This window comes from Manduca sexta, chromosome 28 (assembly GCF_014839805.1).
Source record: "Manduca sexta isolate Smith_Timp_Sample1 chromosome 28, JHU_Msex_v1.0, whole genome shotgun sequence".
Classification (NCBI taxonomy): Eukaryota; Metazoa; Arthropoda; class Insecta; order Lepidoptera; family Sphingidae; genus Manduca; species Manduca sexta.
The window spans coordinates 9,636,012-9,649,915 of NC_051142.1; the positions used below are offsets into that span (position 1 = coordinate 9,636,012).

Below are 13,904 nucleotides of genomic sequence, written 5' to 3' on the forward strand. Positions count from 1 at the left end.
AGCCCACTTATCAATTCAGTCGAGTGGGCATTCATTCATTGTGAGGAATTGTGGCTATTATGCGTAGTTTCGGTGCTTACTTACCCGTTGCTGCTTGTAATCGTAAGCATCATTAGACTCTTGAAAATGTAACTTTATTTCGTAATGGACAATGACCTCTTGATGAACACTCATCTTCACTTGGGTTCAATTAAAATTTGTTTAAATGAAATGCTGGTTCTAATTTTACATATCATTTATTTCTTTATAATAAATGTATTTGGAAAAGGAAAGTAATAACATGTCATTATATTTAAACCTTTCACACCAGTCACCTGACACGGAGCACTACAGTTAAGTAAAACATAATAAGAAAATATTAAACTGCAGATTGAATAATAACAACTTTGCCAAGTAAATAACCGTCTGCAAACTATCGCAAACAGTTTGCTCAAACATAGCTTATTAAACTATACTATTAGTGCCAAACTAGTACATTGATTCACACATTTATTTACATTGATTTACTTGTCTTTAACTACATATTATACTGCAGCAGGGAATGTGTACACTAAATTACTAAACCTAGAAAGGGATACGTATTGGCCGCACAGTCTTTTGGACTCTTCTACAGAGTGGTGAATTCTGAATACACAGCCGGTTACTGACAGATGACAAACAGTTGAAATGCTTATTTTTTGTGCTTGTTCTTGTTTCTATTAATTAAGATAAATAATAAAACCTTATCCGTGAAGTTTAACTATTTATTGAAGGGTCGAATATGATTACTGTCATTGATGCATTTTGTTTTTGCCAAAAAATAACAATCATTCTTATAATAATCTATGCTGTATAATATAATTTTATTTGTTTAACGTCAAATCAAATAAAATATTATTGAAAATCATTACAAATAAAAATATAAAAAGTAGTAGATATACTAGTAGGTACGAAATGCATTTTTTTTTATACGGGTACGGCAAAGTGGCCGCCCTGCACCTGATGGTAAGTGAAGGAGGGCCAATAGTGTGTCGACTGACGAGAGATGATTACCCCGCGACAGTCGATACAATTATGCCGGCTATTGGAACCGGATATACAGCCTGATACCGGATCGCGTCACATTGACGTGGGCCACTATGTCGGGTTTTAACACCTCGTGTACGGTGGTCGCTATCCGGGCGGATTTAAGATAAGTCTTGCCAACCGCAAATAAAACGCTTCGACGGATGCACTCACTAGAGTTACGTGATATTTAAGTACCAGTAACAGTCAGCGTAACCTATATTGTTGAAATGTAAGAGCACAGTCCAGCTAAGAGTTAATAATTCATTGAGACCAGCCATCAGTAAGGTTATTATTGCTCAGTCCATTCCGTTTATGGTGCTGATACAGCTAATATATATTTTTTAACCTATTGTGCTTCGGGATATATAATACATTTACATATATCGTCAGTTAGATCAGAGTTAAGATAGGAGAATTTCACAATGTTCCCCACTTATCGTATCTATGTATATTGCTAAAAAAGTATAGCGTTGTCATAAAACTGTTACCCCCTTATTCATAAACGTTTTTTATCTAAGGACGGAGTAAAGCTGTGATAACAAGCCTGTTTCTCAGTGCCCAACGGCACTGAGAAATAGACATAGGGCCGTTGTGATTGGTTATTATTGTTGTATTTCAATATTAGCCAATCACAACGGCCCTACGTCTACGCACTGCGAAGACTGCCATGCCGTCAGCACTGAGAAACAGACTTGTTATCACAGCCTTACTTGGTCGTTAGATAAAAAACGTTTATGAATAAGGGGGTAAGTCATTACGAGTTCGTACTAGCTCTATAACATTGACGGGTTCATGTTTTTATAAACACATTTTAATTAGTAAGCAACTTATAATACTAAAAGAACTACACTGCGGTGTCGCTAGTGTGAAAGGGTGTCTGTTTATTTCACAATATATATACAAGCGGATTAATTGTCTTTCTGCCTAGCGTACTGTTTCTTGATGATGGTGATGGTGCGTGCCTGTCAGGCGAGGTGCGAGAGGTCGTCGAGCTCGGGCGGCGGCTGCGGGCCCGCGCCCCCCGCGCCCCCCATGCTGCGCGCGTACACGGGCTTCGCCACCACCGACACCGGCGCCTGTCACATTTATATTATACGTCAATAATATACCAATATTAATACATATCATTATCGAAAAATTCAATTAGTATCCAGAGAAACAATGAATTATAAATAAAATATTATAACACACCAAACCAGAACAAATAAGCTTCGTTTTAAATCCACACGGAAAACCATTCCATTTGCTAAACTACCTACCTACTGAACAGACACTCCCGGAATCGAATAAAACTAGGTATTTTACGATAAGTAAATAAAAATAAAAAAGATAAAGCAACAATAAATCAACGACATGAGAATAATCATTTTATGAAGAATTTTTTTTTTCTTTAAGTATACATCAAACAATATTGACTTGGGTTCAGTAAATAAATGTAGGGAGTTGTTAATATGTAACGTTCGAACGGTACCTGTGTGATCAGTCCGGGCACGGGCGGCGGCACCCCCACCACTACGACCTTCTGCGGCGCGGCGCCGCCCGCCGCCGGCCCGCTCGTCACCACCACCGACTACGCAGACCACGTGCGACCCCTCATAACTACTTCTAATGCACTTTTTATCACTATCGCATCTACTGCGCGGAGATATGGCACATCTACTTTGCTTCACTCTCAAACGCTTTTACAAGTAACAAACAATTTAACTATTTATCTGATTATAATTTTTAAACCGTTGTTACTGAACGCGACAAACTATATTCTCATATTATGAAAGTTTATTTTCTCTACATTTTGCTTTTATTCAATTTACAAAAAGATAATTTGTAAGTTTTTTCAGAAGTGTATCTTACATATTATATTTTGGCCCTGTCTAAGCTTTTAATACGTTGTATAAAATCCTATCAGTGGTGCTTGGAGATATGTATAGCTTTTACATGAATATGCATTGTTATGTACAATTACATGCTACCTGCAGTATGATGTGTACATGCAAACTACCTACGTTAAACTCTCGCGGTTATTACATCTACGTGTGGGTGTGTGTACAACATTCAGTACTTATTTCAAGTAACATACCTGCACATTTTGGTTTCGCACGATGGTTGGCTGAGAACTGTGGACCACAATGTGTCCTTGGCCACTGGTCGACTGCGACTGTATATTAATAAAAAATACGAATGGGTATTTAATTTTCTTGTGAATGGCAATCATTGTAGAATTTTAAAAACATGTAATTTTGTTGACTATTTCTATATAGTATATATATCTTCTACTATCTAAAGATGTGATGCGCAGGCCTCTCGCTTGAATTTGCTTTGGCTGCACTGTGCACCTGTGTTCAACAACACGAGATAGAACGAGGAGACTCAACAATCGTCCGGGACGGACGGCAGCACGAGTGGCCTTATGTTGCCGTAAACGCCAAGGATGCCTGAGCCCTTCCGACAATTAAAGACAGACCCTTAAGAAGCACTGCGTTGGGGCAGTTGCGCTGGTGCACTAGGCTTATGAACGGACTGTGGGCCGTGGATCGGGTTACACTATGATGAGTGGTATAATTGTGCTGTAATATTGTTGTGTTACGCACCTGCGGTGGTTTTTGTTGTGAAGTTACAATAACGAACTTCTGTGGAGGAGGAGTGGACGGGGCGGGCGATGGCGGTGCTGGCGACGCGATTACCACGTTACGTGTCGCCACTGTATCTGCGACAAACCATGTTCAGTTATATGCAAATAAATTGAGTGACAACAAAAAAAACCGACTCCGTAACCACTTCCATTAAAAAAATTATAGAACTTTATATGCGGTTTAATAAGAAATTATTAAAAAAAAAGCATCATACCGACTCTTGTTTCCAATTCGTGTTTTTATGTTTATATGCAAGCGAAATATTTGGTGTGGCCGGTGCGCAATGAAATAGAATATTGATTGGTGTATATTGTCATGTCAGAGAGCATAGATGGCGTGTTGGACGCGACTGACCTGTGGTCTTGGGCGCGTGGTGCGCGGCGGGCAGCAGCGGCGGCGTGCACGTGACCACCGCCACCGCGCCGCCGCCGCCCCCGCCGCCCGCCGGCGACGCGCGGATCTTGCTCACCGCCTGCTGCAGGCTCGGCCCCAGGTACCCGTACTCGCGTCTGCCGACAACCACATGACAGCTTGTGAGAGTCGTAGGGCTAAATTATTTATTTCATTATATATTTACTATCATTTAAAAACACGAATTAAATCCATTACTTCATTGTTTATAGACTGCATGCTCACTTATTATTAGCTAATAATATTATAATGTGTTCACTCTTCCTTCAGCATCCACCATGCATAATAATAGTATTCTAGGTAGATAGTATGTTATAATCGCACATGGCGTCCTTACGCCATGTGCGATTGAGTGATGTGATGTGTTTCAGGATATCGTATTGTACCCCAGAGCCACTATAACTATTAAATCTCTAGATAAGGCACTTTGGATCTGACATGTAAAAATCCTAGTGCTATAAATATATTGAGTTACCGAAGCACATAACAAACGCCCTACTTGTATTCGTCGGGCAGGTCGGGCGGCTGCCGCAGCTGTTTGACGACGGGCGCCAGCACTTTGAGCAGCTGGTGCTTGAGGTTGCCGGCGGCGAGGCGGTCGGCGCCGCCGATGCCGCTCAGCGCGCCCTCCACGCGCTCCCCCAGCCATCGCACGCGCGGCAGGATGAACACCTAATAATCGACCATTATTACTTAACCTTGCCTATGTTAGCAGTAGCCAGATCATTCACCAACTTATTTCTAGTCCATTCTATGAGAAAGCTCATTCACGCCGGAGGAGATGCGAAGAAGACTTAGTCATAGATAGATTAGTCACGATCTTGACATTCTATAATGGACCCTGCTGGAAATCATCACTAACGGTTGTTAATGGTGAGCCAAGACGTTTTTTAACGGTACTCAATCTAGTTATCTAATAAAATCGTTAAATCGTTAAGCTTAAGAGTTCATTTGTTCCTAATAATATTTTCACAACAAACATATATGACGGAATTGTTCCTCTAAAAAGTTGTAAAAAATATATTATAAAACAAATTATCACAATGTTGTTGTGCACCGTCAGTAATATAAATATATTTTTTTATATTATCATCAGATGTAATTGAATCCTTAAAGCAATGCAAAACACGATAAAATTATCTGATCTAAAGTATTTAGTTTAATTGAAAGTTTTCATTACTTCGCTCTTTCTGGCGACCGCCGCGCTTCGGCACTGTAATCGGTCTAGCTCCTAAACGACTTCTCAGCCCATTATGAAACTTCGCAGAGATTATCTATACAATAGTAGCTATTTAAAATATATATATATATATATATGTCAACTTTGTGAAATTCAAGTTTGAACACATATTTTTCAAAGAAAAAAAATCATTTTTCAATTTCCAAAAATACAGTAAAAAAGCTCATTAAATGAAGTATTTATTTCATTGCTTTATTTATTTTATTGTAACATTTAAAAACTTGATAATTGGATTCGAACTGGCGTATACCAGCCGGCCAGTCAAAACTTCAAAGTCCTTTAACTCGCTAACCAGGCTTTATACTTTAAAAATATTTTGTATCTTGATCGAGGACATATACAGGTATAACATATTCAAATATTACGAAAATCTGAGACATCGAGTTTTTTTTCGTGCCCGCTTCACGTGGAATGCCCCCCCACATATAAGATTCTATCCCGGCAAAATATATAGCAGGACTTTTATCCCTGAAAACTCTCACGCGAGCGAAGCCGCAAGTAATTAGGTATGTTTAGCAGTGGCGAAGCGTCCATACAAGCCGATTTCTACCGGGTTACCTTTTGCAAATTAATTAAAAATAATAACACAAAAACATAACAATATACTTAACTAGAACAATAATAGTATACTTAAACGAGTCATCTTATACTTAATTTATTAAATAAATACTTTAACGAAAACGGTATATAAGTAGTTCGTATTATTACCAATTCGTTAAATCGTAACTCGCGCGCAGTGCTCGCGCCTTATAATGTTCGAAGTGAACCCGGCCGCGCATAGCTTCCCTCGCGATATTGTTATCTCTTTCACAGGCAGCGCGGTGTCTTTGTCTAATCTTTTGAAAGTGACGTAAAAATACATGTTTGCGTGCGTGTATGTATACTACAGGGTAACTCGAGAATTTGCGGCTTCATGTTGAGCTATTGGCGCGAAATATTTTAATAATTTAGAATGTATAATTAGTGTTTGTGTATAGTGTTCGTAAATAATTTTTGTTGGACTCTTTTAGGTACCGATTTCAAAATATGTGCTTATTTTTTTAATTTTGAGTTTAGATAATGTTTATGTTAGAAGGAAATTATTAAGTATTATAGTATTTTACTGATTTAAATTTATTGTGAACAGCGTATTACATGTTAACTGTAGAAAAAAAAATTCCTCGGGTTACCTTTTGAAAATTTTCACCCTTCGCCACTGATGTTTAGTTGTTTTAATTGGTGTTGAACTCAGTTTATGACAAATAATTAATTTCTTTGTTTTGTTATTCAAACTATGACATTTATGAATTATGCTAATGTTGTTAGGTATTTAAAAAATCTAGGTAAACACGATCAACTTGAAACCACCATGTAGGTGCTGTCAACTATGAGTTTAAATCTATACTAATATATGAAGCTGACGTGTTTAAAGGCGTTAATTTCAGAGGAACTACTAAACCTTTTTTTTTATAATAGGAATCTCCATTACTTTTGAGTCTTATAGGCCACTTTTATCCCGGAAAAAAGTGTAAGGCAGGACTTTTCTCCCGGAAAAGCTTCATCACACAGGCGAAGTCGCGAACAAAAGCTAGTGAGCATTAAATCAAGTTAATATTTTTTGTATATTTTGTCACCTTAACAACTTCAGGTCCGAGTTCTGCGAGCCCCTGCACCGCGCCGTACAGTGAGGCGAGCGGCGTCTTTTCAGACTCCTTCATGAGAGCCATTGACGGGCCCGACTCGCTGTTAGTCTGCGACGGACACTGCAGCGCCCTCGCGAAGAGTCTAGTGCCAACAACGTTTTGATAATTTTATTATATTATTAAGTAGCAGTTTTTGACTAAGCTTAGAACGAACTAAAATAATTATTTTGTGTAAACGCGAACCTTGTAGCACAAATAATATCGACATCGTATGAAGAGCTAGAATTGTTGAATTCTTATAGTTCGATAATAATACATACAATACTTTTAGACTGTCAATAAAATTAAACAAGGATGTACATATTGGATTTAATTATTTACCTCGTAACTCTTGTTTGTAGATTATTTGTTGAAGTATTAAATGTTTTACATATTTGTGCCATCAGTCGTGCAGCAAAGTCGCGCAACGCCCAATGATTGTCGACTTCTGGACGGAGGCACAACTGTCTGGACACTATACACGTGGATACCGCTGGGATCAGCTCGTGTAACTACACGGTGAAAAAAAACAAGTTTATTGTGCTGGCGTAACGGTTTATTTAAATGATATATGGAATATGACCACAGATCTATTTTAGTTGACATTCTTTAAAAAATATTTTCAATAGTGATGTGGCCTTGGTGATTTTACAAAGAGACACCCATTAGAGTAAGCCTAATTATAATAAGATTAGCCACTATAGTTTCTGCTTTATTGGCAAAGCCTGTGGCCATAATGAATACTTTAATTACAAATGTTTGAAAATTATTATACTTACATATTTTTCTAAGTACAGAGATTGGTTGTCCAGAAGAGCTTTGACCATTCTCATCAAATATATGAGCAACGCCAAATTGTTCTGCACAACATTAACCTTCACACCCTCCGATATAAATGTGCACATCCGTGGCAACATCTCATGCAATCCAGGATCACATGCTAGTGATTGCAACGCTTCCTGCAATAACAATAGATTATAATACCTCTACCATATATCAAATTCAAGCTATTTATAATTCATGTTATTTTAATGATTACATATTTTAATTTATCAAATTATTTGTTTCTTATGCAGTAAAATTTATAATGCTATGTTTGTTCCACTCTAGTAAACAGCAAGGGCTTATAGTAAATATCTGTTTATTTTTTCTATAGTAAGTAAATTTCTGCACTGAATCTAATAGCATTTTAAAGAAATGTCTCTCACCGCTCGACGAGCTTCATCACTTCCAACGCCGGCTTCAGTTATTTCCTTGTAATACAATTGCTGTTCAACACTTAACTCATGCGTAGCGAGTTGTTTTACATGCACAGACTCTGATGCTTTCAAACGCGCTGCTTTGCCACACATTGGTTTTCCTGTTATATTAACGTTATATTAACAGAGTATAAAAAGTACTACATAAACTGTATTATTCAATAATATTTTTAGAACATCTGGTGGTCTAAATGACCATGAATCGCATAGTTATAATGGTTTTAAATTACTAACGCTCATGACCTTATGTACCAAATAAATATTAATAAAATTCATTAACTAATAAATTAAGTTAAATGAAATTTAAGCGGCGATACCCCAGTTGGGTGTGGAACGGACTGCTAAGACGAATGTCCGCAGGTTCAAATCCCAAGAAAACACACGTCTCTGACTTTTCTAAAATCATGTGTGTATTCTTTTAAATTTATTGTTCGCTTTAATGGTGAAGGAAAACATTGTGAGGAAACCTGCACATCTGAGAAGTTTTCTATAGGAATTTCGAAAGTGTATGAAGTCTACCAATCTGCACTATCAAAAATAGCAAGTTATCTATGTATTTGATGAAGCCGGACAATTTTTTGCTACCGTGATGTTGCTTACTTAAGAATAATATATATTTGGCATTGGCCACAAGTAAATCTTTACAGTAGTGACAAATCCTACCTGCAGCATCTTTATTGGCTGGTTTGCTCAACTTGCTAATGGGGTCCACAGATTCCAGTTTTTGTGCCTCTTTAGATAGGGGTGGGGGGTTCTCTGGCACTGTGGGCTGCACCCCGTCCACACTCAGCCAGTGTGCTCTTACTGAAACATCTAGAGGTATTTTGGGAGGAGGTGCTGACAAAATCTCTGACAAATCTATCTCTTTTTCTTCTATAAAATGTAGTTCCCTGCCTCCACCAGATGCAAATCTAAATGGTAATGAGTCTGGTTGTATGAAACCATACTGACACTGAAATAAAAAACATATGAAATAAAGGTTTCAGTAATAATAAAAAAAAATATTAAAGGCAAAAGGACACAGCTATAAATCTGTCTTAAGAGGTAAAGCATATTGTGCAGGATAGGGAAAATTAAAATTAATTATGTACTAGTTTTGTGTAAGTATTGAATTATCTATACTATTATATAAAGCTGAAGAGTTTGTTTGTTTGTTTGTTTGAACGCGCTAATCTCAGGAACTACCAGTCCAAACTGAAAAATTCTTTTTGCGTTGGATAGCCCTTTGTTCGTGGAGTGCTATAGGCTATATATCATCACGCTATACCCAATAGGAGCGGAGCAGTAATGGGTAATCTCAGGAACTACCGGTCCAAACTGAAAAAATCTTTTTGCGTTGGATAGCCCTTTGTTCGTGGAGTACTATAGGCTATATATCATCACGCTATAACCAATAGGAGCGGAACAGTAATGGCTAATCTCAGGAACTACCGGTCCAAATTGAAAAATTCTTTTTGCGTTGGATAGCCCTTTGTTTGTGGAGTGCTCTAAGTTATATATCATCACGCTATGACCAATAGGAACGGAGCAGTAATGAAACGTGTTGAAAAACGGGAACAATTCATTAGTTTTGAGAGCTTCCGTTGCGTGCGCTGCGTAAACGGTTAAAGTTATGCAACAATGATGTATGACGGGATTGTTCCACTTTAAAAGTTCTAAAAAATATATTATAAAACAAAGCCTCCCGCTGTATCTGTCTGCCTGAACGTGTTAAACTCAAAAACTACCCAACGTATTAAGATGAAATTTGGTATGGAGACAGTGTTAGACCCTGGGAAGAACATAGGCTCCCGGAAAACTACTACTTTTATAAGGGAAAACTTTAGCCTGAAAAACTTTATAACGCGGGCGGAGCCACGGGCAAAAGCTAGTATATTTATAAACTTGTTAGAATATAATGTTTGTATTTATTATAAGTATATTGTTATGTATGTTTTTTTTAAATAATTTTACATTACAGTATTATTATAATAATGAATAATTATTTATAAACATTTTAAGTATTGGCAGTAAAGAATTTAAATTCACGTCTAGTTAGTGATTAGTTCTCGCAGTTGAAGAAAAACGTAAAATAATTAATAATCATGGATATTTCGGCCTTTAAAATTTAATATGACGAAATTTTAAAGGCAGAAATATCCATGATTATTAATTATTTTTACATTTTTCTTTCAACTGCGAGAACTAATCACTAACTAGACGTGAATTTAAATTCTTTACTTGCCAATACTTGTTTAGTTACCCAGATTAAAGCCGAAACAAAATGTATGAAAATGGACCTTGAGCTACCACCTTAAGGCTTATAGCCAGTCAATGATACAAATCCCAGTCATCCAAACTTGAGATTGTTGTTTTTTATTGCTTTGTATGATAAGTAACAGTATGACTGCCCATAAACAGTAAAAACATCATCCAACACCATGACTTATAAAGTATTGTTTGTTATTCCAGTAAGTTCGCCGTCCTGAGACATGAGATGTTAAGTCTTATTATGTCCAGTAGTTACACTGGCTACACACTGCTGCTGGGCAGTAGAAATAAACATTGCTTTAGTACCTACTCAGGTGGACTCTCACATATGAGAGACCTATTACCAGTAAATTGTGAATAATATATTATAGGGATTGAATTTTAATTCTGCACCAATGTGGATTTTATCCTTTTACCAATAATCAGCATAGGGCAGTCAGTCTAAATTTATTTGCTTTGACATGTCAACTTTCCCATTGGAAGATATAAAATTTATCTCACATCAATTAAACAAAAATAATATTGTCTTCATTACAAATATTTCACTTTTTATAACCTTTAGATACCTTATGTGTATAGATAGCGTATTGTTCGGGAAATCATATTCAGCATGTAACCCACTAAACTAACTAACTAATTTTAGTATTACTGTATAACTATAGTATTACTAAAATTAAACACAGGAAATGTTTATTAATGTAAATACAGATGACCTAAATTATTGTTTGTATTAGATTTTAAAAACTATTTACAGAGAAAAGTCAACCCTAGTTTACAGCAATACATTACAGGTTTGAGCGTGACACTGGAAAGAGAAATAATAGAATATTAACAAACCTCAATGTTTTTGATTTTTAAAGCGTGATCTATATCAGATATAGATAGTTTCTGTCTCTTGGAATGGTGCATGAACTTCATAGCATCCTGTACTATTATTTTAAGGCGATATGTGACATCGTCTGCTAGTTCTTTGGCGGCATCATCCCCGAGGCTAGCAATTCCCACACTCTCAGCTATCACTTTCATTGAATCCATTGACAGAGATGATCCATATGCAAATTCAGAGTCGCCCATCTTACCGCACACATTAGTCACTGGAAAATATAATTTATAATAAATACTTTTATTACTTTCAATCAATCATTTCATTACTTCAATATCAAAGACAATACTACAATACAGTGGGTTATGGAGTACATTTGTCATTTACATACATTCAACAACACATATAATTCTCTTTGCAACAACAATTTACAACAAGATTTACAATATGTAATTATTTTTATCTGAGATAATATATCAGCCTAGCGCAACAAGGAACAAAAAATCTTTTGTATGGAATTGACATGGCATTTAATGGCAGATACTGCTATCTCTCTCTCTCAGTACAGTTTCTCTTTCTATTCCTCACCGCCATTATTATTGTTTGTTTACTTCCTGACGTTTTGGAATACATTTGTGTTTATTGATTTATGTTTGTATTTTTTGTTATTCAAACAAGTAAAAATATACCAAAAAGTGTTTTTGTTGGTGTAACTGAATACGTTTTAAAGACATGCCACCAAAAAAACGTTTCATTACGTGTGAAATTTGTGGAGATCGAGCCAGTCGAATAAATTACAAAAGCAGAATGTTTATGGCGAAATTTTCATTGGATGCGGTCAGGTAAGCATTAATTAGATGTTTTTAGTCATCTCGCAAATAAAGTAGCTTAGAAATAATAAAAATTCTCAATTTCTAATTACTATTATGTTACTAGTGATGTTGTTATTATTATCGATACCTGTTTAAATTTATTAATCAATTTGCCCTCCGTGGTTTCACCTATTTAGGTCCAGATTCTGTGGGAACATAGTGATAAAAAGTAGTAATTCTAACTATCTACATACCAAGTTTAATCGCAATCATTTTAGATTTTTTGCGGGTACGAATAATAAACATACAATTGCATGCACACGCTTTATAATATTAGTAAGATGATGACTGATCATCAGGACAAAAAATACTAAAGTCGTGTATATGTCGGTGTGTGTGTGTACTTAAAAATGCGTTGAGCAATCAATGTGCCTGGTCACTGTTTATGATTTTAGGCTTAAATATAATTTAATAAGCAATTTATTTACAATTAAAAAATATTTCCAGATGCCGAAAGTGAGTTCAGGTTGTGGGAAAAGAAGATTTGATATATGTTCCCATAGAAAAGCTGCATACTTTGAAATATGTGTGTGGTTCTCACTTTAATAACAAAGATTTAAAAAGAACAATCGCCTTAGAAAGTCAGCCATACCATCGAAAAATTTGAAAGCTGATCCACTTCCTGATGAAATGTTGTTTGAATTTCCGTGCCATGTTTTTATAAACAATTATTGCACAAATGATAATATCTTTCAAGAGAAGTGCGACAAAGAAGTGTCACCATCCTTATCTATCTTCTTCTATATCTATCTTCTATCTATACTTATAATAAATCTGTAGAGAGGTCAATTCTGTACATGAAATATATTTCCAAAATAATTATCAGGGGGTGATTAGGGATCGATACTGATGCCAAAAATGCAATTAGTAAAATTTTTGTCTGTCTGTCTTTCTGTCTGTCTGTCTGTCTGTCTGTCTGTCTGTCTGTCTGTCTGTCTGTCTGTCTGTCTGTCTGTCTGTCTGTATAACCGTTATAGAAACAAAAACTACTCGACGGATTTTAACGAAACTTGGTACAATTATTTGTCATACTCCTGTGCTGGTTATAGTATACTTTTCATCACGCTACAATTAATAGGAGCAGAGCAGTGAAGGGAAATGTTGGGAAAACGGGAGAAGTTACTCCATTTTTTAAGCTTCCGTCGCGTGTGCAACCTTAATGGTTAAAGCTACACAGAAATCATGTATGACGGAAATGTTCTCCTTAAAATTATGTAAAAAATATCCCACGACAGCATATGTCTATCTTTTATAGTTGACTCACAATAACACGTGTAACTCCCGATAGCTTAGCAGTTCGAAGCTTTCTCATTATATTTGTCTACTCTTACGTTTATAACACTCTCAGTCATCCCTAATTTAAAAAAGTTAACATTATTAAATATTCCATAAAAAAGAATCATAGAAATCGGTATAGAAACACCAAAGTTATACATGAAATACTCTAATAATAAGCCATCATGCGTGAATACTGAATCATGCTATAAGGATTATTTTTGTATATATACAAGGTCGCGAACGCACAGGCAGGCGGCTTGCTTGGCACCTAGAGGCTAGCGGATCACCTAGCGAGTAGCTTCGTAAAACGAACATTCTCGAACGTTCGCGACCGGCTCCATTTTTGAAGTCCGAAATCCACGCGGGCGAAGCTGCGAGCGGAAGCTAGTAATTAAATATTCTCATTGTACCTTGACCTATCATAAGTGCAACT

At 36.4% G+C, this 13,904-nt stretch overlaps 1 protein-coding gene across 7 annotated transcripts; it reads right to left on the reverse strand.

Annotated features, from left to right (window-relative positions):
• Positions 1-217: 217 nt before the first annotated feature.
• Positions 218-11,838, reverse strand: LOC115445097 (transcription initiation factor TFIID subunit 6). Of its 7 annotated transcripts, none has more exons than XM_037444445.1 (13): positions 11,713-11,838; positions 11,336-11,592; positions 8,912-9,200; positions 8,198-8,349; positions 7,769-7,948; positions 7,332-7,501; positions 6,942-7,092; positions 4,588-4,760; positions 4,032-4,186; positions 3,636-3,751; positions 3,125-3,202; positions 2,519-2,617; positions 218-2,123 (listed from the first exon to the last, which is right to left on the reverse strand). In XM_037444445.1, exons 2-13 carry the CDS (start codon positions 11,570-11,572, stop codon positions 2,013-2,015), a joined length of 1,911 nt encoding a protein of 636 aa, XP_037300342.1. In that variant the 5' UTR covers positions 11,573-11,592; positions 11,713-11,838; the 3' UTR covers positions 218-2,012. The 7 variants fall into 7 exon arrangements, with proteins under 7 accessions (XP_037300342.1, XP_037300341.1, XP_037300339.1 ...); XM_037444444.1 differs by having other exon boundaries at positions 11,679-11,828; XM_037444442.1 differs by lacking the exon at positions 11,713-11,838 and adding an exon at positions 11,674-11,692.
• Positions 11,839-13,904: the final 2,066 nt, after the last annotated feature.

What these genes read in the sequence shown, in the direction of transcription:
- LOC115445097 (XM_037444444.1), bottom strand. An exon ending in TAAAAATCAAAAACATTGAG is followed by an intron (nt 9,201 to 11,335) that starts GTTTGTTAATAT and finishes TTTTTATTTCAG; the next exon opens with TGTCAGTATGGTTTCATACA. An exon ending in CTCTGTACTTAGAAAAATAT is followed by an intron (nt 7,502 to 7,768) that starts GTAAGTATAATA and finishes TTCACCGTGTAG; the next exon opens with TTACACGAGCTGATCCCAGC.